Source organism: Mustela erminea, chromosome 4 (genome assembly GCF_009829155.1).
Source record: "Mustela erminea isolate mMusErm1 chromosome 4, mMusErm1.Pri, whole genome shotgun sequence".
Taxonomy (NCBI): Eukaryota; Metazoa; Chordata; class Mammalia; order Carnivora; family Mustelidae; genus Mustela; species Mustela erminea.
This window is the reverse complement of record NC_045617.1, coordinates 57953265-57975933: the sequence shown is the minus strand read 5'-3', so window position 1 is coordinate 57975933 and position 22669 is coordinate 57953265. Positions and strand designations below refer to the sequence as shown.

General features: G+C 38.5%; 1 protein-coding gene across 8 annotated transcripts in view; it reads left to right on the top strand.

Annotated features, from left to right (window-relative positions):
* The window catches only part of UTRN (utrophin), a 504882-nt gene that overhangs the window by 412961 nt on the left and 69252 nt on the right, over positions 1-22669 (top strand). For all 8 annotated transcript variants that reach the window (XM_032338010.1, XM_032338009.1, XM_032338007.1 and 5 more), the window contains 4 exons: positions 270-416; positions 2984-3062; positions 6136-6196; positions 20862-20923. In XM_032338010.1, coding sequence (XP_032193901.1) covers positions 270-416; positions 2984-3062; positions 6136-6196; positions 20862-20923 — 349 coding nt within the window. The remainder of the gene's footprint in view (positions 1-269; positions 417-2983; positions 3063-6135; positions 6197-20861; positions 20924-22669) is intronic.

The following is a 22669-nucleotide window of genomic DNA, read 5'->3' as shown; positions in this document are numbered from 1 at the left end:
TTTGCAGGAAATACATCATCATCTCAATGAGTTTGCCTTACGATTTTTCTCTCTGTGCTGCTATTTAGATTCTCCAGGTTACAAAGGCCGACTCTGTCTGTAGCTGCTTGTCCCTGTGGCTACAGACCTGAGCTGGGCTGCCGTTGAGTACAGAGCTGTTGTCAGTGACCTCTTAGCTGGTCTTGCCATTTTCTTTGAAGAAGGGTTCAAAATCCTACCTTCTGTTACATTCTTTCCCAAGGTCATCATTTCTGTTTTTATTCTTCCAGGCATTTAGAGAAGAAATTGCACCAATCAACCTAAAAGTTAAAACAGTGAATGATTTGTCCAGTCAGCTGTCTCCACTTGACCTGCATCCATCTCTGAAGATGTCTCGCCAGCTAGATGACCTTAATATGCGATGGAAACTTCTGCAGGTGTCGCCACTTTATCCCTCTTCATGATCCAGCCTTGCACCGTCGGTCCTTAGACCCTGCCCGATCATTCCCCGCACCCCATTGCTTTCTCCTTCTTTACTAGTTGTAGTTGATAATGGATCTGTAGCATGTAATACCACCAGGTGTCTGTCGTTCCATATCTTGAACCCAGAGGCCTCCTTTGTTTAGGAATAAGGTAATGTAATTTTATGAGGTACCGTTCATATGATATTTGTAGAAAACTGCAGAAGGTTAGATAAATCATAGTAATGGAGACCTAGGATAGGTCACAGAAACATTTTCCCATAATGGCTCACGAAGGAGTCATTTTTCTTACTTTAATCATGTATTTTTTTTCCTTTTGCGAAGTTAAGTAATCTCCATCCTGCTTCCACTGTGTGCTACTCAAGTATGTTGTTCATCTTTCCAGCTGGCACATTTACACTGTTGTGCTGTTCTTACCTTTACCTCTTATGTCTAAGTTGTTTTAGTGACTATAGATATTACTTGCTCATCCCAGATTTAAAACAGCCAAGCCCAGAAGAACTCTGTTGAGTACTACTAGGTATGTGCATTTACAAGTCACCACACATGCCCATGAGTCATTTTGGGCCTAGTCTTGGCAGAACTTTGCCATGTTCAATGGCCAGTTCCTTGGAGTCGTAATAATTATTTTTTCCCTGAAAACTAGCAGGATAATTTAAGTGGAATATTGAAGAAATAATTGTGCATTTCTCTCTTTGGGGCCTGAAATGTAGTCTTTAATGAGATAAATGTGCAGCTAGAGGTGATACACAAAAGCATTTTATTTTAAAGCTATAATATTTTATAGCATATTAGGTTATCTGAATTAACTCAAACGTTGAATACCCAGTGGTTCATATGTTTTTCATGAATATGAAGATTTAAGAAATGAGTGCATAGCATCAAACAGTCTTTTCTGTGTTTGAAAAGAGTGTTAATAGTCTGGGATTAGTAGAGTAGGAGATGTTAAAGTCAGACGTGCTTTTCTAGTGAGTGGAACACGAAGTGTTTGACTTTCTCTTTTTTCCTTCTGCTCTATTTCCCTAATTCATTACCTTTATGTGGGTTTTTCTGTGGTGCATCCTGATCGCCTTCTGTTTGTGTTATCACTATCTCCAAAGATTAGAAGTCAGCGAGTGCACTGTGCTTGAAAGAGGATATGCATTCTCTTATCCTTATCTCTGAGTGTTGTAACTGCTGGAGCGCAGATGTTAGTTGCTGGTTGAATGAGAAGGGAAGGAATCTCTGCTGACAGCGGTGTCACTCGTTCAGGACCATCATCTCTTCTCCTGTACTAGATGGTGGCAATTAGGTGCTTTTTGGCTTTAATGAACAAAGCACTTGCTAATGCAATTTAAATAGCTAACCAGGAAAAACTAGAGCTGCCCAGAGAGCCAGAGATAGACATATTTCATTTAAAGGCAGCTGAAAATAGAATGGACAATCTATGCAGAACAGCGGACTCGCAGGCAGAGACTGGGGCCAGGAAAAAGAAAATGAAAGTGTCAGTAGGCTGTGTGTGGTGGTTACTGATTTGCATTTAGCTTCGCAGTGGACCCGCTGTGCATTTTCATAATGTAGAGAGCTAATGGTGAAAGTTGGGAAGACAAATTCAGAGAGTATACTGATTAGCTGCTATACCCTTGGATACCCCCAAGTTTAGATGATTGAACACAAATGTGGAAGCAGATAAGAGATTCCATACTCCTAGATCTTCGTACTGTCCATCCATCTCTATCTATCCATCTGTTGTCTAATTCCATCTCTCTGTCATCTACCTGTCTTTCTGTCGGTGCCGCTGCCTGTCATCATCTATCTGTGTTTTTCCCTGGCATTATTTTAGACTTCTTTTTCATTCGCTTCCTGTGGCACTTTTGACCACGTTCCTTACAGAGGAGAGACGAGTAGCCACTGGCCACAAGGCCTCAGCTTGACTTTAGATGCTTTCGAGCTTTCCTGCTTTCAAGGCAGCATAGAGTAACAGCAAAGCAAGAGCTCCTGGGACGAGATTAGCTGCGTATGGATCCTAGTACTGTTGGGTACTGACTTTCTGTCCTTGGACTCCTCTTTGTGCCCCAGTTTCTTCATCTGTAAAGTAGTGATAATAATAAATAACACTTACCCAACATTGTGATGGTTAAAAGAGTTAATTTGTATAAACTGCTTAGAAGAGTGCCTGGTGCTCTTTGCAGTCAGTTGGTACTGGAAGAGGGTATTTTAATCCTAGTATTTTGGTCCCAGAGATAGAGAAGGAGTCTGCACAAGCAGTCATATCTCGGGCAGTAGCCTCCTTTAGTAGTCAGGGTTTCTGGAGCGGGGCGTGTGGGGGATGGAGTAACTGGGCAGTGGGCATTAAGGAGGGCATGTGATAGGATGAACACCTGTGTTATTTGCAACTGATGAATTCTTGAACTCTGCATCTGAAACTAACGATGTGTGCTATATGTTGAATAATTGAATTTAAATAGAAAAATACCTAAGTCAAGTATATTATTAAAGTCATTGTTTTCAAATCAAATTATTTCTTGCATGTGTGTATGCAGGTTTCTGTAGATGATCGCCTTAAACAGCTTCAGGAAGCCCATAGAGATTTTGGACCATCCTCCCAGCATTTTCTTTCTAGTAAGTACTAGTAAGCTTGACTAGAATCTCATTAATTGAAGAAATGAGCATATTCTTTCAGTTTCCTTCCAGGAGCCACACGTTCGATAAATGTACAGAAAGTAATATTAAGATTCATTACCATATTGATTATTGGTTATTAGTTGTCATAATCTGGCCACAATTGATAAGTCTCCAAAGTGGAGCAAAACTGAATTTGTCTTTAGCTGTGGTTTTTCACTGAACCATCACCTATAGTAACTAATATAGTATCATGTCATCATTAGCGTATCATAAGCAAAGGCTATGAACTTTTTCACAATAAAGAAATCATTTTTATATTTTCAGATTTCTAATTAGTTTTTCTTCTTAAAAAGTGTTTATCAATTTAAAATGTACCTGTATCTTTAGCAATAAAAAAATAAAAAATTCCCCACAAATCTGAGATTTCTGTTTATTAGGTTCACTGTAATCATACTTCGCTTTTCTTTTGGTCAAGTATTACAGATGTAGCCAAACCACATATGCAGATTTGTAGGTAATATTCTCCAACTGAAACATTAATTTTATGGACTGTTCGTGAGATCTTATATAGATGCTTTGAGCTTCTATGTTCTATATCATTCACTACTGGGGAAACTAAAGAATGTAGGATTCAGAGTCATCCAAATTAAGATTAAATTATTAATTCTGCCTTTTGCCAGACCTGTAGATTCCTGAAAGTTAATTTCTTTATCTTAAAATTCCATAATAATACTTATTTTTTCTGATCGCCTTGAAAATTAAGTGAGGAAGCAGAGTGAGTTTCATAGCACCCATCACAGTTCTTGGCACTGATGCTTTCACTATTAATTTCTTTCCTTTTATTTTTTCCTGGCAAACATATGCCAGGAAACAGCTTGTTTAATTCAACATAAATAAAGTTTAAAACTTAAGGCACAGCTTATATCCCAATTAGAACTTCTTTGTATCTATAATGATAGAGAAAACTGAAGTAATGCCATCTCTTCCAACCAAATTGATTACATTCATATTTTCCCTTAATCTTTTGTCATGGTTGATAATCTGCTTTACCTCAGTTCAAGGTTGGCTTTTCTATTTTCACAGTTTCGAGCATCTGGATTAGTCATTTCCTGCCCCTCCTGTCCTCGAGTCCTCACGCTCCCCCTCTTCTGTCCCCCTCTCCCCGCCCCCATATATGTTTTCTCTTTCACACCCAAGAGCTCTTGGATAGTCTATCTTTGAGTGATTGTAGTCCTTCCTGGATTATACTGGGTGCAAGGGTACATTTCTAAAGTTGGCATGCCATCAGTGTTGATAAAGTAAAGAAGAGTGCAGTCTCATTAGATATGAACTACTTCAGATTTCTTAAACTTAATTTAAGCTGTGTGCTAAGGCCAAATTAAAGCAGAATTTAAAAAGAACTTGTGACTCTGTTTACAGTTTTAAGGCTTAGTTATCTATTAGTGATGAAATCCTACACTTTGACCCAGCAACCATTCGTTCGTTCATAATAAAAATCCAACTCATGTTCTTTAGGAAAGGAGACATGGTAAGATTCACAGGTACTTTGTGAAACCAAAGAATGTGGCCTTTTATTGTCTGGCCCTGATAGTCCAAGGAGGTCAGAGTTTTTCAAATCAAAACAATTGTTAATATGAATGAAGACGTGTAAACCAAATCCCAATTAATAAATTGAATAATTGTTATCTTTTGCTGTTTGGAATCATTGGCTTTATAATATTTCTTGGACTTCAGCCAGGTTATGAAAAGAGTCTGTTTAGCTAGAACACAAAATAAAAACTGACCTATGGGGCTGGTGCCAACACTGAAACGAGGTTGGCTCCAATGAGAAATTTATTATACCTACTTCCACATTTTCATCACCCTTTTATATTTTCATGGACATAGTTGGAGAAGAGAGTGCTCCCATGCTATAAAGAGAAGAAGAATTGTTGAACAGGAAAATTGCTGAACTAGGGGTCAGAAATCTTGAGATCATGTCTGAGCTCGGCCATTTCTTTATGGAGCAAATTATTTCACTTCTGAGTATCTCGTTCTTTATGTATCGGATAGAGCTCTAATAAGGGCTTGTTGGCTTCCTTATCAACAGATGTATTTGAAAAGCTTTGTGAGTTTAGAATGCTATATTTTTATAAGATATTAATGTGACCTGAAATTCAGAAAAAAAAAAGCATTGATAACAACTGGCTCTTGAGAGCCTAGTGATAATTGCAAAGATTTGTTTGAATTGCTTGTTTATTAGTTTATTTGGCAAAATTCCTTAGTAGCTCCAACTTTACATGTTTAACTCTTCTTAAATCAGTCTTAAAATAATTTTATAGGAATAATATAGTTTTATAAATAAGGAAGAACTGGAATTATAAGAAATAAGTACCTGAAACAAAATATAAAATCTCAATCATAGTGATATCTAATGTGAAAGTAAGAAACTGTATTTTCTGTGCATTTCAGATGAAATAAGTTTTTGGCATTCTTCTATCCAGATAATTACCTTTGTTGTTTTCTTTTTTGTCGTTGTTGTTTTTAACAACCCTTTGCCTCTGTTTGTCTTAATCTTTCCTTTTTAAAATTCATACAGATGAGTTTGTTTAAATGCCATCTGTCCTAGATAGTTATTCTTGTGAAACAAAGTAAAGCTTGTTATTAATGATCTGGAAAATTCAGTCTTGGGAAATCTAGTTTATAATCTGGAAATACCAGGTAAAATTAATTTTGACTTTAGCTTAATCAAAAAATATATACAGAGTCCATTTTTCGAATAGCACTAAGTTTTAAATTGGGGTGATTATAAACAATAAAACTTGATTTTGAGAAGTATTTTTAGCAACAGGTTCAATTAGTTAGGTTGGCATTTGAAATTGAACCTGCGTTGTTTCTTTCCTTGCTTCAAATGAATCTTTAAAAAGCCACTCTTTGTTTAGCCTCACAGATTTCATAATTATAGGAATCCAGCTCAAAAACCAGAACAGTTCTCATTGAATTGGCTATAAAATGTGTTCAGTTGTTTTGCATTATGGCGTAAGTCTTTTGGGTGAGCAGTGTTTCCAATAACCTCCCTTTGTTTCTTCAGCTTCAGTCCAGCTGCCATGGCAGAGATCCATTTCACATAATAAAGTGCCCTATTACATCAAGTAAGTTGATTTTAATTCTCCTTTATGATACCAAAAAAAGTTAGGTTGATAGCTTAAGAGGCTTTCCACTGTAACTTTAGAAAATAGAATTCAATCCTGCTGTCTGAAGGAAACTATATATATATATATATATATATATAAATATGTAAAAGAAGTTAGTTTAAAAATCAGAGTATTATTTGTAGTTTATTAGATTAAGGCCGTAGACGTGTTTAGCATATATTATTTTAAAACTGATACTAAAATATTTGGGGACACTGACAAAATTTCTAAATATGTCAAACTCTTGGGGCACCCAGCTGGCTCAGTCTGTAGAGCTTGAGACTCGACCTTGGGATTGTGAATTCGAGCCCCACCTTGGGTGTACAGATTACTTAAGAATAAAATCTTAGTAAATAGATATGTCAAACTCTTGACATGATGCTGTTTCTCACACAGTACTGATTCTAAACCATTTTTATTTCTCCCTGAAAATCCATTTAAAAAGTGCTGTACTCTTCTCATTTTAATCCACTAAAAACAAGCAGTGTTTTTATCATTAAAAAGTTCAGTATTTTCAGGGGTTTTTGGCTTATGGATATTATCTGCAGTATTGTTTAGATTTATCAGTCTTCCTTTTTTTATTGTCAATTTGAGAGTTTCTCCTTTTTACATACAAGTTTCTCCTTATTATATGACATTTTATACATTTTGTATCATTTACACAAGGTCTGAGTAGGATTTGATCCTTGGCTTAGGCTAGGTATTGTCCTAGGACAGAATGATACAATCCCTTGAGGTGTAAATTAGCAAAGATGTTGGTTTACAATGTGTTAAACTGATGAAAGTCCTAGCTGACTCTGTTTTATGTGTATGGTGAACAGCATCATAATTACGGGAAAGTAATCACTATTATTACGAGTCAACTCTGTCTCAGATTAGCCAGCTGACCTCAGGCAAGTTGGGTAAACATCTCTGGGCCAATTTTCCCTTGTTTCTTTCCTAAATGGCATATAGATCTCCAAAATCCTTGCTGACGCTAATAATCTACTCTTCCAATATCCCTCTTCCTGAAAAATTTGTATATGAAGCCAGTGTTTGTGAAATAGTATTTCTTTATGAAGGTTCTGTTGTAGTCTGAGATGTATCCTCTGGGTAAAGAAAAATCACCATACCATATATGAAATGTAGTAATAGTATATGTTATATTGCCTTAATGGAATTCACTACTTCCACTATAGAGTCTATAGTGTACTGGTTTGTGATAAACTTAAGGATAAGGTAGCAAAGCAATTGGCTGGTGTCAGATTTGTGCAATCATGAATAGAAAAGTCAGAGGCTGGGTAATTGACATGTCTCTATTGAGAGTGTAATCATCTGAATCAAATTTAAACCATTTTTAAAATTTTTTACGTTTTTATTATAATAATAATAATAGCAGCAGGTGAAGAAGGGGGCATGAGTCAGGGAATGCTCACAGCCTCTAGAAACTAGAAAAGGCAAACCAATGGGATTCTCTTTTAGAATCTCCAAGGAGGATCACAGACCTGCAAACCTCAATTGTAGCTTAAGGAGACATTTATTTTGGAGTCATTTTTTATAGCAGCAGTAGAAAGCTAACACATGTATTACACAAAATGAAGAAGTCCATGAAATTATTTGAAATTAAATTTTTTTACTCAAAGAATCCTTATGTGATTTTTTTTTTTAAAGTGTAGATCAGATCCAGCAAAGCAGATTTTTGTCTTTACTGGATAAAGAAAATATTAATTCTCTTGTTTGATTATGTTATATGCCAGTTATTTACTTATTTATTATTATTTTTTTAATATTTTTTTATTTACTTTTTTTTTTTTTAAGATTTTATTTATTTATTTGTCAGAGAGAGAGCGAGCAGGAGCGAGCACAGGCAGACAGAGTGGAAGGCAGAGTCAGAGGGAGAAGCAGGCTCCCTGTGGAGCAAGGAGCCCGATGTGGGACTCGATCCCAGGACGCTGGGATCATGACCTGAGCCGAAGGCAGCTGCTTAACCAACTGAGCCACCCAGGCGTCCCATTATTTACTTATTTGACAGACAGAGATCACAAGTAGATCAGAGAGGCAGGCAGAGAGAGAGAGGAGGAAGCAGGCTCCCCACAGAGCAGAGAGCCCGACGCGGGGCTCGATCCTAGGACCCTGGGATCATGACCCGAGCCGAAGGCAGAGGCTTTAATCCACTGAGCCACCCAGGTGCCCCTGGTTATTTATTTGACATTTTAAGAATCCATCTTGAATTTTAACACTGCTATTGAAAAGGAATTTCTGTATGTCCAAGTTGATTATATATGGCTAAAAATGACATTAAGTCAGAGTTTCACTGATTCAGAATTTTTATAATTTTGGTTGGCTCTCACAGGATTATAGTCTTGTTCACACTATGAGTTCTGATAGGGTAGACTGTATAGCAAAAGCTTGTTCCTCTGACATCTCATTAGCTGGAGCTCCGTGACCATGACCATGACCATGACCAGTACTTTAAAATATGTATAATACAATGATAGCCAATATGTATAATGTGACTTGTAGGATTGTAGCATCCTAAAATATCTTCAGCTTCATTAGTGAAAGATTGAATTTTCTTGACTCCATATAGTTTTACTATTAAGTGTCTTTAGTCAAAGGACTTTGAAATATGTAGAGATCTCCCCAAGTATATGGGATGAATTCTCTTATTTTTAGAAAACTTTCAGCCAGATGCTTTCATTACCTGCTCTGTTGTGTAACTTAATAGTTTCTTTCTTCATAATAAATTATATCAATCTCTGGAGGTAGGGTTAATATGAGCCAGTATTTCCAGATGAAGAATTGTTATGAAAACAAAATTTAATTCCCAAGTAAATTAATAAGCAAGTACATAATGAGTGAAAGGGCTTTTAATATACACTTCCTTTTGCATGGCTGCACAAGTAAGTAGAGGAAGAATGTTAAAAACAAATTTAGCATGATTGTCATGCAGCTAGAGTTTCCGGGAGCATATTAGGATGTATTAATTTAGCCAAAAAGAAAATAAGAGTCAGGTAGACATGTGGAAGTATACGATTTTGTATTCTTTATGGAAGTATGCGATTTTGTGTATTTCAGTTGCAGAATATAGTGAGAAAGTTGAAAGGAGAATGGGAAGAACAAATTGTTTTTCTTTCATATTTTAGTTTTATCGATTAGCTAAAACCTACTTTGATGGCTCTCCAATGCATTTCTTTCTCTCTACGTGTGTTTTCATTCTTATTTTGTGGTGTACTGCAGTGGTTTCAGACTCATTTGTTTCTAAAAAATGGTAGGATATAGATTTGAACTGTAAGGGTCCGTATGGTATAAATCTCTCTATGTTAATATCTCAAGTTGGAACTCATATCTTTAAATTATATTTGCTGCATCTTAGGTAGGCTTTCCAAATCTGATCTAGTTATTTTTTCTTTTCTAGTGTAATCCAGTGACAGCTCATTGTTCTATCAGTTTACAGAAACCTACAATGGCTCCTGCTGCCTTTACAATATACAAAAATCTACCATCAAAGCCAGATTTCTTTCTCTGTGGATTTTTAGTCATGTGTTTGTGTTTTGCACACGTTTTTCATTTCCTCAGCTAAAAGTTAATATCCAGGGTGTTTCAGGCATAAAGGGAACAACGAGGGAAAGCTTTGGGTTGAACTTTCCTAACATGTCACATTAATCATACAAAGCTCATTGCTTCTCATTTTGATCCGGAAATAATACTAATAAATAGTCATAGCGGGTGATAATAAAGATCATTGAAACGAATTATATTTTTTGTATATTCATTTGCCAGCCACTGTGCTAATCCTGTAGTTATCTCTTAATTCTCACTGGAGTGTCGGAACTGTCATTCCCCCATTTACGGGCAAGGCTTAGATAATAAGTATGCACATAGCTTGCTCAAATCACACAACCAGTACAAGGAAGAGCTAGTGCTCAAACCCAGGGACTGACTCCAGCTCCTGCCTCTTGACCATTGTGCCTCCAGCTCTCTGCACTGAGCAAAGAGAACAGAAATTTAAGTCACATGGAAAATCTGGGTAGTATGGGGACTTATATTAAAGAAGGTGCAGTCAGTCAGGTGGAGGAAATTTGAGCAAACATCCTTTTTGTTCATGCTATGGATTGGCTGCCATTTATGATACACCTACTGTGGGCCAGCAGTTGAGGCCAGAGCTCATTTTTGTAGGTCATTTCTGTAAGGGTAATACATGCTTTAATATGATTAAGGAAATGTCACACTGCGTGGTGCAGTAATGGAGAAAGGTACTTTTCTATAGGTAGAAAAATGTAGTTGTCCACAGTCCTGCCAGTCGGATCTTGACAGGAATTCAGAGGTGGGGAGCAAACCATGTGGCCCTCCACTACCTTTCCTCAGTTCCATGGTCCGAGATTTCTGTCATTGGGTGGATTTCCATCCATGATTAGGATGCTCAACAGAGCCGGCTCATAAGTCCCGTAGGGCTTTTTGCATAGATGGCTCTGTACATACCCAGTCTGTTAGTAAGTCGTACTCTTTCACAGGATTTAGTAAGGTGAAGTTAGGAAATCTGGTTTTCTGTTCTCCCTCTATGATGTCATCTCTGAAGCCAGAGGGCATGACTTTTCGGGAAGCCTTAGTGGAAATGCTGCTGCTGCTCTCATGACGGGTTGTCCCCTCACATCCTAACAGTTTTTCCACTTGAATCTGAGGTGCAAACCTAAATTCTTTATAGAATCCTAAGTGTGCTCACACACACGCAGCTTTCATGTGAACATTTTAGTAATCTCTTCTTACTAGATAGTACATATCACATTCTCTGAAACTGATGTTTCTCAGTATTACAGTGTATTAATTAAAATAAACTATCATTAACTACAGATACCACTTCCATGGATTCTCTGCCTTATTCTCACGCCCTTTGACGGGCAGGCCGAAACCAAATTTTTCCTCCAGTTATTACATCTCCTTTATATTTTCCTTTTCTATTCTCATGTCCATTAGGGATAATTCCCCTTTCTTGCCTTCCAAGGCCATTGTCTGCTGCCCTAATCCATCAATTGCTGGGAAAAAAATAAAACACAAAGTTTATAGTTGTAAATAAAATCTTGGAGAGCAAGTAGCTATTTGTTATAGCAGTCATGTAGTTTATTTGCATAAACTCTATTTCCTTGTCTCATTATATATGTACAGTCTAAAGGAGAGAATTAATGCTTATTTCTTTAGAGGAATCATGGACCCATTTCGGTGATGTAGGTGAAATATTTCTCCCTTAAATAAGAGCGGAGAGGAGTGACAGCAAAGGGTATTCCAAATATTTAGCCTAATAAGAAAGTCAAAGCTAACAGAGGTGTGTGTATAACAAAACAAAGAAGAAATTAACATAAAGCATTTTATGTTTAAAGATTGGAGGAAACTCATCCCAAAACAAAATAAATCCATAACAAAAATATAACTAATAATGAAAGGCAAACACAGCTCTCTCTGAAAGGCCTCCTACAGCTGTCTTCATCTCTGTCTCCCTCCTTAATCAAGATGAGAGATGGCATTCTCCTGGTGCCAGATTTTTAGTGGAGAAGTCTTGGGACATGCTTTGAGTCTCTTTGCAGGAGTAAAGCTTGTGTTTTCATTTTAATGATAAAGAAAGAAATGAAACAAAGCTTAAGAGAATGTACCGGAGAGTCTGTTTTTCCAAGAAACAGTCTGTGACTTTACCTATGTTGAAAATAAACATTTGGGCGCCTGGGTAGCTCAGTGGGTTAAGCCGCTGCCTTCGGCTCAGGTCATGATCTCAGGGTCCTGGGATCGAGTCCCGCATCGGGCTCTCTGCTCAGCGGGGAGCCTGCTTCCCTCTCTCTCTCTCTCTGCCTGCCTCTCTGCCTACTTGTGATCTCTCTCTGTCAAATAAATAAATAAAAATCTTTAAAAAAAAAAATTAAAAAAAAGAAAAAAAGAAAAGAAACATCTAAAATCATTGGGCCAACTCTGCTGATGAGGAGGGAAGAACGAAGTTGTTTGTGAAAGAACACAAGCGTCGGGGGATCCCTCTACCTCCTGGGCTTGGAGACAGCTTAAGACAAGGGAGCACACCTTGGCTGTTGAGAAAGATAACAGCAGGCCCTGTGCCCTGCAGCAGCCTTGAACTGGCACACTGTCACCAGACGGACAACTTCCAGTGTGTCTACCAGTGCCCTGACTTACTGAGGTAATTCAGGTGGAACTGACATGGTCCGAGAAAGACAGACATTCACTAGTGCAGGACTGAAAAAGATGTTATTTTCCTGCCATTCATCTATATATGGCTGTGGCCAGTGTTATTTTTACCATGAGGTGGAATTTGGGCTTGGCATCTTAAAGGTTACTTAGTTCCAGTGTATTATAGGGGCACTGTCCGCCTTCCTGTACTGTCTCACTTTTAGGGTCAAGTTTGCAATTAATAAAGGTCTACTGTAAAGTACAGAAAAGTCACTATGGGGCCACTAAGGAGGAAAAAGAGATATTCGTATTTTGATTTGTAAAGATTAAATGTTTAAAACTGTCATTGAAACTAGCAAAAGTGCAGAAGCAATAATGATCAAATACATAGTGAAAGAAATAGAGTACTTTTTCTATATGGATTATAAAGTAAAATGATACAATGTAAAATTCAATACAACCATATAGAAAAAATTGATTTCTTATTTAAAGATTGTATATCAAAGAGAGTAGTTAAAGACAAAACCAAAAAACCTAAATCTAGGGGTGCCTGGGTGACTCAGTTGGTTATGCTTCTGCCTTCGGCTCAGGTCATGATCTCAGGGTCCTGGGACTGAGTCCTGCATGGGGCTTCCTGCTCAGCTGGGAGCCTGCTTCTCTCTCCACCCCACTTCCCTGCCGGTGTTCCCTCTCTTGCTCACTCGCTCTCTCTGTCAAATGAATGGATAAAGTATTTTTTAAAAAATAATGTAAATTTAATAAATAATGTAAATTCAGCTTTAAAAAACAAACCAGAAGGATATAAGGATAAACCCAACTCTGGTGGGCAATAATCCTGGAGCTGACACCCCAGGCAGGGGGGTCTAGAACGCTCCCCAGAGCCAACTCAACAGCAGGTGACCTGCAGAAATGTTGACTAATGTGCATTACTGGTCTGCCCCTCCCTAGTGTGACAATTTAGAGACACAGGGTCGAGTTTGGGACAGAGGGGAAGCTCCTCCTGAGTTCTGGGCCCAAGCAGAGATACTCCCAAAGTAGGACCCCCCTGGGTTTACTGAGTGTATGCATGTTCATTCTTCCAGACAACCTTCCAGTGCCCTCAAAACTAGTATCACCTGAAGCTCCCTGCACACCCAGGCACACCCAGGCACATCCATTTTGGTCACAAATCACATTACTTTACTTGAAAACAAATACAAGCAAACCTTGTCATATTGTTTTGTAACAAATTGTTCTATAATTTACATTTGTAAATGTATTGTAAAATACATTTGCATTTAGGGTTTTGGTAGTATTTTTGGTAGCTTTTGTTTCTATATAGCCATTTACATGCTTGTGTCTTTTAACCTACTCTTGAGTATGAAATTATTTTAGGTGCATCTTATACTTGAATCCAATAGAGTTGGAGTTCTCCACTGTGGACAATTTTGTCGTCCTGCATTGTGTCTTCGTTATCATGACAAGCTAGTGACATTTACTTTTCTTTCTTTCTTTTTTAAATAGGCTCCATTCCCAATATGGGGCTTGAGCTCATGACCATGAGATCAGGAGTTAAATGTTCCACTGACTGAGCTAGCCAGACATCCCAAATCAGTGACATTTTTTAAGGAAGGTTCTATGCTTTTTCAGTATCTCTTACCAAGTAGGATCCTGTATCTTATATGGAATTTAAACAGAAAGGTTTTTTTCCTGAAATGTTGGCATTCAAACTTTCTTAAGTGTTCCCTTAGATTTATTCTTATATTTCAAAAACTGTAACCTTGCCTTTCCTGCCTTTAAAAGCCTAGAAGATGGCAGAAAGTGTTTGCGAGGGTTTAAGAAGTTCTGTGTAACCTGAACACCCATGTTCCGTCCCCTGGAGGAAACCACTTCCTCATCTTCTGTCCAGTCTGTCTTCCACCTGCACTGTCATGCATACATACCACACCACACACACACACACACACACACACACACACACACACAGTAAGACTCTGCATACGAGCAGGAGTACTCCATATTCTTCATATATTCTGATCTCGAGTAAAATAAAAATTGGGGGAATTATAAATTCCAAGATGAGAATGTCACCTTTTAGATCCTTAAGAAGATACTACTCAGATAAATAACATTGCCTCTGATTGCCAGAATTTGTTTTCACTCTTTACACTTTAATCACCTGAATGCGAATTGATTATTTGGGAGTTACTGCTTGATTCCTATATTCTTTTTTTTTTTTTTTTTTTAGATTTTATTTATTTATTTGACAGAGACACAGCAAGAGAGGGAACACAAGCAGGGGGAGTGGAGGAGGGAGAAGCAGGCTTCCTGCTGCAGAGGGTGCCCCATGCAGGGCTGGATTCCGGGACCCTGGGATCGAGACCTGAGCCAAAGGCAGACGCTTAAGTACTGAGCCATGCAGACACCTCTGATTCCTATATCCCTATATAAACTTTCATAAACATATTTAAAGAAGGTATTAGCAGAGCCTGCGAAGACCTGTGTCTCATCATTCTGGAGATTCTCTCTTTTATATATAGCACTTCTTCTCTTCTACTGTGCTTTGTGACTTAAGGAGTTGATTTTCTGTCGCTTACTGCTCCACCCTGAGGAGCAGTCTGGGGCACTGAAGACAGAAAAGCAGCCCCTGCATCAGACAACACATAGTTCACTTACAATTTCGATAGGGCCCGTGTGTAGAGGAGTGAAGTTGGAAACGAAATTGATGTGAGTTCAGTAATGAATGGGACGTGAGATTGTGCACTCCTCAATTGAGAATTTTGTTTGTGAAGAAGAAAAAAAGGTAATAGAGAGCAGAAAATGTAGATTCAAGGTAGGGATATTGGTGTATAAGGATGGCAGATCCTTCAACATTCGTGCAGCACAAGAGATTTTAAAGAAAGCTTGGGAAGAATTGGCCTTTGATGGGTGGAGGAATTCCTCAGGAAGGAGGAGAGAAGAAGACAACCTGGCAGATGGAAGGTAGTTTATTGATTTGGTGGTTGAAAGATGAAGGAATTCTAATATGGTGGTTTCTAGTTTTCTTTTCAATGAAGTGTGAGATCAAGTGAAATGATTTAAGGCAGGGAGGGAAACTTACTTAGGATTGGGAGAGAGATAGCAGTAGTAAATTGTCTTGGGGTCTGGGAAGGGAGTTTATTAGGGGATGTTGTGTGGTTGCCAGCAGTTGGACATTTGAGGTTTGAAGTTAAATATTAAAGTAAAATTAGTCCGTCTGTTGAGTGATTTTCTCCAGCTGTATTCATGCACAGCTGCTCAGGTCCAGAGAAGGCAAGTAATTGAGCTGATCCATGCTTGGGCTTTGCAAGGAGTGAGCGAGAAGCGAGGCAGATGGGATCGTTTGTAATGATTATAATGATGGACCATGGACTCAGATTTAGACAGATTCATCAGAAAGATGTTAAAATCTCAGTCATACAAGTAGACTTCCATATTAAGAACACAGGCTTAAAATTCAGATTCCATTTCTACTACTTACAGAGACCTTGAGCAAGTTATCTAAGTGCCCTCCCGGCCCTAATTCCTTCATCCGTAAAACGGGGATACTGTTGGTACCCAACTCATTGCGTTTTTATTGCAGGTTGAGTTTACACAAGGAAAGTGTTTGGAAGAACCCCTGGTATAGAGCCAACAGTCAAATAATAGGCATTGCTGTAATTAATCTTGTGTATCCTGACCTACTGTGTCATCTTTCACTATGTACAGCAAAGAAGAACTATTGCTCTTCCTGGGACCATCTTACCCCTGAACAATACGGGTCGCTCTTTCTCTCTCACTTGTATTTTTAATTAACTGACTCACTTTTAATTTTTGTTTCTCTTACATGCCCTTAGAATTGCAATTGAAATGAAACGACACATGCAAAACTCAAAATCCAGTTTCAGGCACAAAATTGAGTAGATAAGTAACAAGTAAATGTCTTTGACTAAGTGTCAGTTTTGGGGTAAGCAGGATGCCTTCTTGCCATCTTTTAAGGTTGTATGGAAGAAAATGAGGCCACTCTAATGAGAACAAATGGGATTAAAAAGTTTCTTCCCCAGAGCAGTCTATTGCCCAGAAATCAGTGTCTTATCAACCTATCAAAATCACATGTACTTTGCTGTCAGTGCATTGTCTCATATATTGGGCCGTGTTGTTTTACACATTTTTGTGTTCTAGCCATTGGTGTACAAGCTTATTTGTGTCTTCCTTTCTGGGCTCATCAGAATACATTACAAATAATAGGTAGAAGCATGTAACGCCTATTAACCGTACTGGTTCAGCATTTCATCAAATTCCATATAATACAGGGAGCACATGTTATCTCAGCTGGACACTTACGGGGTGCTGTTTTAATAAGTATATGGGATAGCAAATAGGAACCAGAACTGTCCAAGGCGTTAAAGGATGTTTAAAAAAAACAGTTAACGGAGATCTCATGCACAGCACAGTGATTACCCACAATAGTACTATGTTTCAGACTTAAGAGTTGCTAGGACGCTGGATTTTAAATATTTTTTCCACAAGACAGAAATGATAATTATGTGATGGGATAGAGGGGTTAGCTAACACAACCGTGGTGATCCTACTGGAATGTATAAATGTGTCAAACCAACATCTTATACATCTTAAACTTACACTGGGTTACACTTCAATAAAAAATTTAAAAATTAGGGCACCTGGGAGGCTCAGTGAGTTAAGCTTCTGCCTTTGGCTCAGGTCATGATCTCAGGTTCTCCGCCTCAGGCTTTCTGCTCAGCAGGGAACCTGCTTCCCCCTCTCTCTCTCTGCCTACTTGTGATTTCTCTCTGTCAAATAAATAAGTAAAATCTTTAAAAATAATTAAAAAGTTAGAAATTCAAATAAGTGAATAACAATTAGGATAAATCTTGAGTCTCGTGGCATATAGAAAGAGCACACATCAAAGATTTCATTTAACTCACTAATCATGGGATGGGTAAGAAGTTATAAGAGGCTCCCAGGAGAATGCAAAGAACTGCATCTTTAGAGTCAAATAAGAGTTGCTAAAACGGAGTCTGCCCCTGGGTGCAAAGCTGGTTGACTGGTCAGCGTCCAGTCCACAGGACAGTCATCAGCTGCATCCCAGTGGATACAACTTGCATTTCGATGGAGAAGGAACATTTGCATTGCTATTGTCTTTTTTTTTTTTTTTTTTTCCATTTTCCAGAGTTTAAAATAGCTCAGAGACCCACTGACCTTTTGGCTGGCAAGAGAGGCTGCCTCTGTTTTCCCCTTCCCCTTCTCAAGCGCACCACCCCCAGCACAGCTCCACACCCTACTTCCGCATATCACACGCTCTCCCTATCCCTTTCTTCATAGGATTTTGCATCTCCTGTTGAGTGCTGCTTTATTAGATTTTTTTTTTATAGTTTATCAAGCTGCACAGTATGAGGTTCTGTCCTCTTTCAGATATGAGGTTGGCCGGAAGCTGAGCTGTTGTTATTTGTGGGGTGGGGGTGGGGGGTTCGGAGAATGCTGCTTTCAGTTCTGTGTTGGTTGCCCACTCTGGGAGGACTCGCAAGGATTTGGGCTGGATGACCTGACCCATGTGCAGCTGTTCAAATACTTAGAGCCTTCTTCGGGTTGATTGTGGATTTTGCTTTAAAACCCTCGCCCCTGTAAAAAGAGAGACAGAGAGAGAGAGGAGAAAGAGAAGAGAAGAAAAGAAAATCCAACAGCCAACTGCATCTATTCCTTTCTTTTTTTTTTTTTTTTTTTTTTAACTGTTGTTTGGTAAGCTGCACTGACACTTCTGTAACCAGAGGCTGTGTTTATTTTCAGCGCTGGCAGTTCTGCCTAATGAATCAACTGGTATTGAATTCACAAAGGGAGATGGCTTTTCCCTCCCTCCATCTGTTTGCCAAATGTGTGTGTTCCCTCAGCTCCTCGTAGTGGTTTCACTCCGAAGAGCCATTAGCAAGCGGGTCTTCTCATTGAATTCTCAGCCACCGCCATGCTGCCGAGTGGCATTTTCCCCTTGTGGTTCCACAGCAGTTGCTTGCCAAAGCTCCACACTTGGGATTCTAGAGAGAGAAAGAGTACTTACATGTGTTGTTTAGGTATAAAAGTTTGGCTTTGCGTTCCTCAAAGCGTTCGTTTGGATCTCAAGCTTTGAGTTGGTCCTTCATGATGGGATGTCTGTCTCTGGACAGTAGTGTCGCCATGGGGATTCAGATGGCTCCAAAGCGACAGGGGTTGTGAGAATACTGGTCGGCTGTCTCACACTGCGAGCTCCTGATGGATTTGTTTTGAACTACACTCTATTTCCAGCAAATCCTTCTGTAATCCTTATTGATGGTAGGGAGAAAGTTGTTTAATGAACAAAATCTGGAGGGTCTTTATATTTTGGGTTTTGTTTTTGTTCAGTTTTGTTTTGTTTTTTTACTTCATGCGTTAGAAGCTTTTTAGGTCAGTTACTTCCCACACGTGAACGTGCATATCAATCCCATGGGATTTTCTTCACCTGAAGATTCTGGTTTAATAGACCGAATAGAGGTTGGAGATTCTGCATTTCTGTCAAGCTCTGGGCCACATTATGAAAAGGAAGAATTTTAGGTCAGACAGCCTCAGTACTTTCTCTGTGGTCTTTGGAGCAACTTGGAGGGGGAAATGGTAAAACTATTTGGTTGGTGTTCCGCAGCAGAAGACAAAGTGGAAACATTTTGCCTCTGCTTTGGTGTCAAAAACCAAGTGTAGGACCTAGACAACTTTCCAGCCTCTCCTGGAATAGATCTTCACTTTTTAGGCATGTTAATTTGTGTGATTTTTGGAATTTCCAGGACATTTTGCATACCCGATATCATATCTAATATTTAAATTTTTTCAGAGCAAATTATGAGTTCTTGGGGGGGTTTTGTTATATATGTGTATGTAACAGTGATTATGTCCTATTCCAAGTGACATGTCCCAATTTTTGTATATTACCTAGATTAAAAAAATAATCTCTCTTAAATTTGATCATATGAATATTTTAATACCACTCTCTTGTGTACTGTGCTATTTCACTTAGCTTACTAAACAGTTTTGTAAGAACTGAGTGTTATCCAAGAAGTCTTTTGAGTACTATTAAACGTTATTACTCTATTCTGACCTAGAAAAGGGACAAGAAACTATTTTGAAACATAAGGACACCGACCCACTGAAGTTAGGAGCTGTTTACTACACACACACACACACACACACACACACACAACCTAATCTAAGCACTAAGTGAATTTGTTCTACCTGCATCTTACTCCCGAAAGACTATTAATTCTATGACTTCGTTTTGGAATTTACAGAAAATGAGAAAAATATAAAACTCGCTTGTTAAGTGAAGAATAAGCATCATAAGAAAAACTGTTCAATGTCTATCAAAAAGTACTGGCTAACTGTCAGGGAGGCTGATTGCTGAGAGGAGCACGGAGTTACATAGGCAAGAGAGAGTCATGCAGAAGGCGAGTAGAGAATCCAGATACACAGGAAGAGAGGGTTGGGGAGGAAAAACAACTTTTCCTGCACCCTCTTAGGTTTAGTTTCTAGGGGTCTGTGAATTATGCTCACAAAAGACAGATTAGCAAGAGAGGAGCGTTTATTTCTGTATGCAGTGGTGAGTAACTCAAAAGGATGGTTAGAATGGGGGGCATATGTATCCAGCAGAGCAGGGTAAAGAAGTCGGGGAGAAAAGGCTCATTTGTGAAGACCCAATAGGTTTCTTTAGGAAAGATAAATGGCTTTTTTAGGAGAATAAACATGAGATAAGAAAGTTTGTGATAATGTTTGTTTATGCAGGTGCAAGTGCTTTTTCTGTCTTCTTCATAGCCACGAAATCCGCCAGAGAAAGGATTTATGGTAGCCTTGTTTCCCAGAAGTTGCTGCAGTTAGTCAGATAAAGGAAACTCCGAAAAGACTTCTTTCTACATCTGTTCAATCTTAGATGTCTTAAACTTGAAATAATCTTTATATCAATTCTAGGGCTCTGAGTGAGCTCCCACAGGGGAGAAGGGCTAATTTACACCAAGGAAGGAGAGACTGTAGGTTAAAAAGAAGAGGGAGCCTCACTCAATTGTGGGGTGAAGATGTTATTCAGAGTTAAACTCTTTATTTCTCAGTTCTTTGGAAATTTCATTAGGACTTCTAAAGTTTAGCAACTCTTTACAGCACTTCTACTCTCAGAGGATTTATTCTGAGTGAGGATCTATATCTGCCTAACACAAGTAGAATTATTCTGGAAACTACATTGATCTGGCTGCATCAAGCCTGATGCCCCAGGGTCACACTTCATATCTGGGTTTTAATGTGTAGTTGTAAATCTTTCAGAGAGAGATACAACAAAATTTTTTACCTATATTTTCACAATATAATTGTTCAAATATTTGTTTCAAATGTTAAGTAATAACTGGACATCAGGTTTCAGGATGATGCATTCTATGTGATCTATATTACTTTGTATGTTCTTAATTTAAATATACTACCTTTTTGCCTCCCCCCTCCCCCCCAGCCATCAAACACAGACAACCTGTTGGGATCATCCTAAAATGACTGAACTCTTTCAGTCCCTCGGTGAGTGCTATTTTATTTAATTAGCCTAAACAAATGATAATTGTATATTCTTTTTTTTTTTTTTTTTTAAGATTTTATTTATTTGTCAGAAAGAGGGATAGAGCACAAGCAGGGAATAGTGGCCGGCAGAGGCAGAGGGAGAAACCGGCTCCTCACTGAGCAGGGAGCCCAATCCGGGACTCTGTCCCAGGACCCTGAGATCATGACCTGAGCTGAAGTCAGATGCTTAACCGACTCAGCCACTCCGGTGCCCGATAATTGTATATTCTTTTTTTATTTTTTATTTTTTTTTTAAGATTTTATTTATTTATTTGACAGAGAGAGATCACAAGCAGGCAGAGAGGCAGGCAGAGAGATTGGAGGAAGCAGGCTCCCTGCTGAGCAGAGAGCCCAATGCGGGCCTCGATCCCAGGACCCTGAGATCATGACCCGAGCCGAAGGCAGCGGCTTAACCCACTGAGCCACCCAGGCGCCCGATAATTGTATATTCTTAACTATAAACTAAGCACCAGTTTTTCCTGCATGGCATGGCATGTTTAAAATAAAAGATTGTGTCATTGACATAGAAAAGCAGTTGAATTTCTGAGGGCAATGCAGGAAACCGTTTTTTCCATTCTTCTTGAGAGAGCGTGTGGTTTGAAATCACAAGAAGTTGATTTTAAAAGGAGGAATGCAGATTCTCCCTATGGAGTCATCTTAAACTTCAGCTTTTCCTGAAGACAAAAACAATGACAGTGAAGCAACCTCTAATTCATTGCTTTAAATTTCCTGTTACCCCACATTTTATTCAACTAATCTTACTAAATTGAATTGCCTAGTTTCATTTTGCCAAAGTAGTGATGAAAAGCTAAAATCATTTTAATAGAAAAATGTAAGAAAACAGAGGAGGCTAGAGAGAATTCTGATCTTATAGATTTCTGGTAGACTATGACTTTGAACTGTTGACCTAGCCTGCTTCCTTTAGGTCGGTCCAGCGGTTTTGAGAGTTTTCTCTTTGGGTAGATAAGGCACTGTTCGAGGGGAGAGCAGCCCCTGACGGCTCTCACACCCACTCCCACTCCAGCAGAAAAGGAGCACTCCTCTTGATCTCTTTAAAGGTCAGGCATCTATCTGTTCAGCTTTCATTTGAATGGGTGAGGGTAGGCTACAAAGGGTGAATAAGTGAGAGAAAAGCCAGGAGTTTCTTTCATTTGTAAAGTGAGGGTACAAACTTGGATGATTTCTGAGTTTGCTTCCAGTTCAAAGAGTCTCTAATACAGACACTCTGTCTTTACGACACTGAGAAAGATATTACAAAATCTTTCTTTGAACTTGGTACCAAATCTTTTTTGGTACCAAACTTTGATACCAAAGCGTTTTTTTTTTTTTTTTAAACTAAAATATAATTGGCACATAAGATTATATTAGTTATGGGCGTATCATACAATGGTTCAGTATTTGATTTTATTGTGAAACTGTCCATCATAAGTCTACTTAACATCTATCACCTCACATCCTTAAAACATTTTTATTCTTGTGATACTTTTAAGATCTCCTCCTTTAGCAACTTTCAATATGCAGTACAGTATTATTAACTACATTTAACCTCTTGTTTCCAAAGATCTGAATATAGATTTGGGGATAACTTTAACCATATCTATAAAAGAGCGAAAGAAGCAAATAAATTGGGATGGAAGATATAAGACTAGCTTTTATGAGTAGTGAGAAGGACAGCCTCATTGACAGAAAACTAATTGTCCTTGGGGG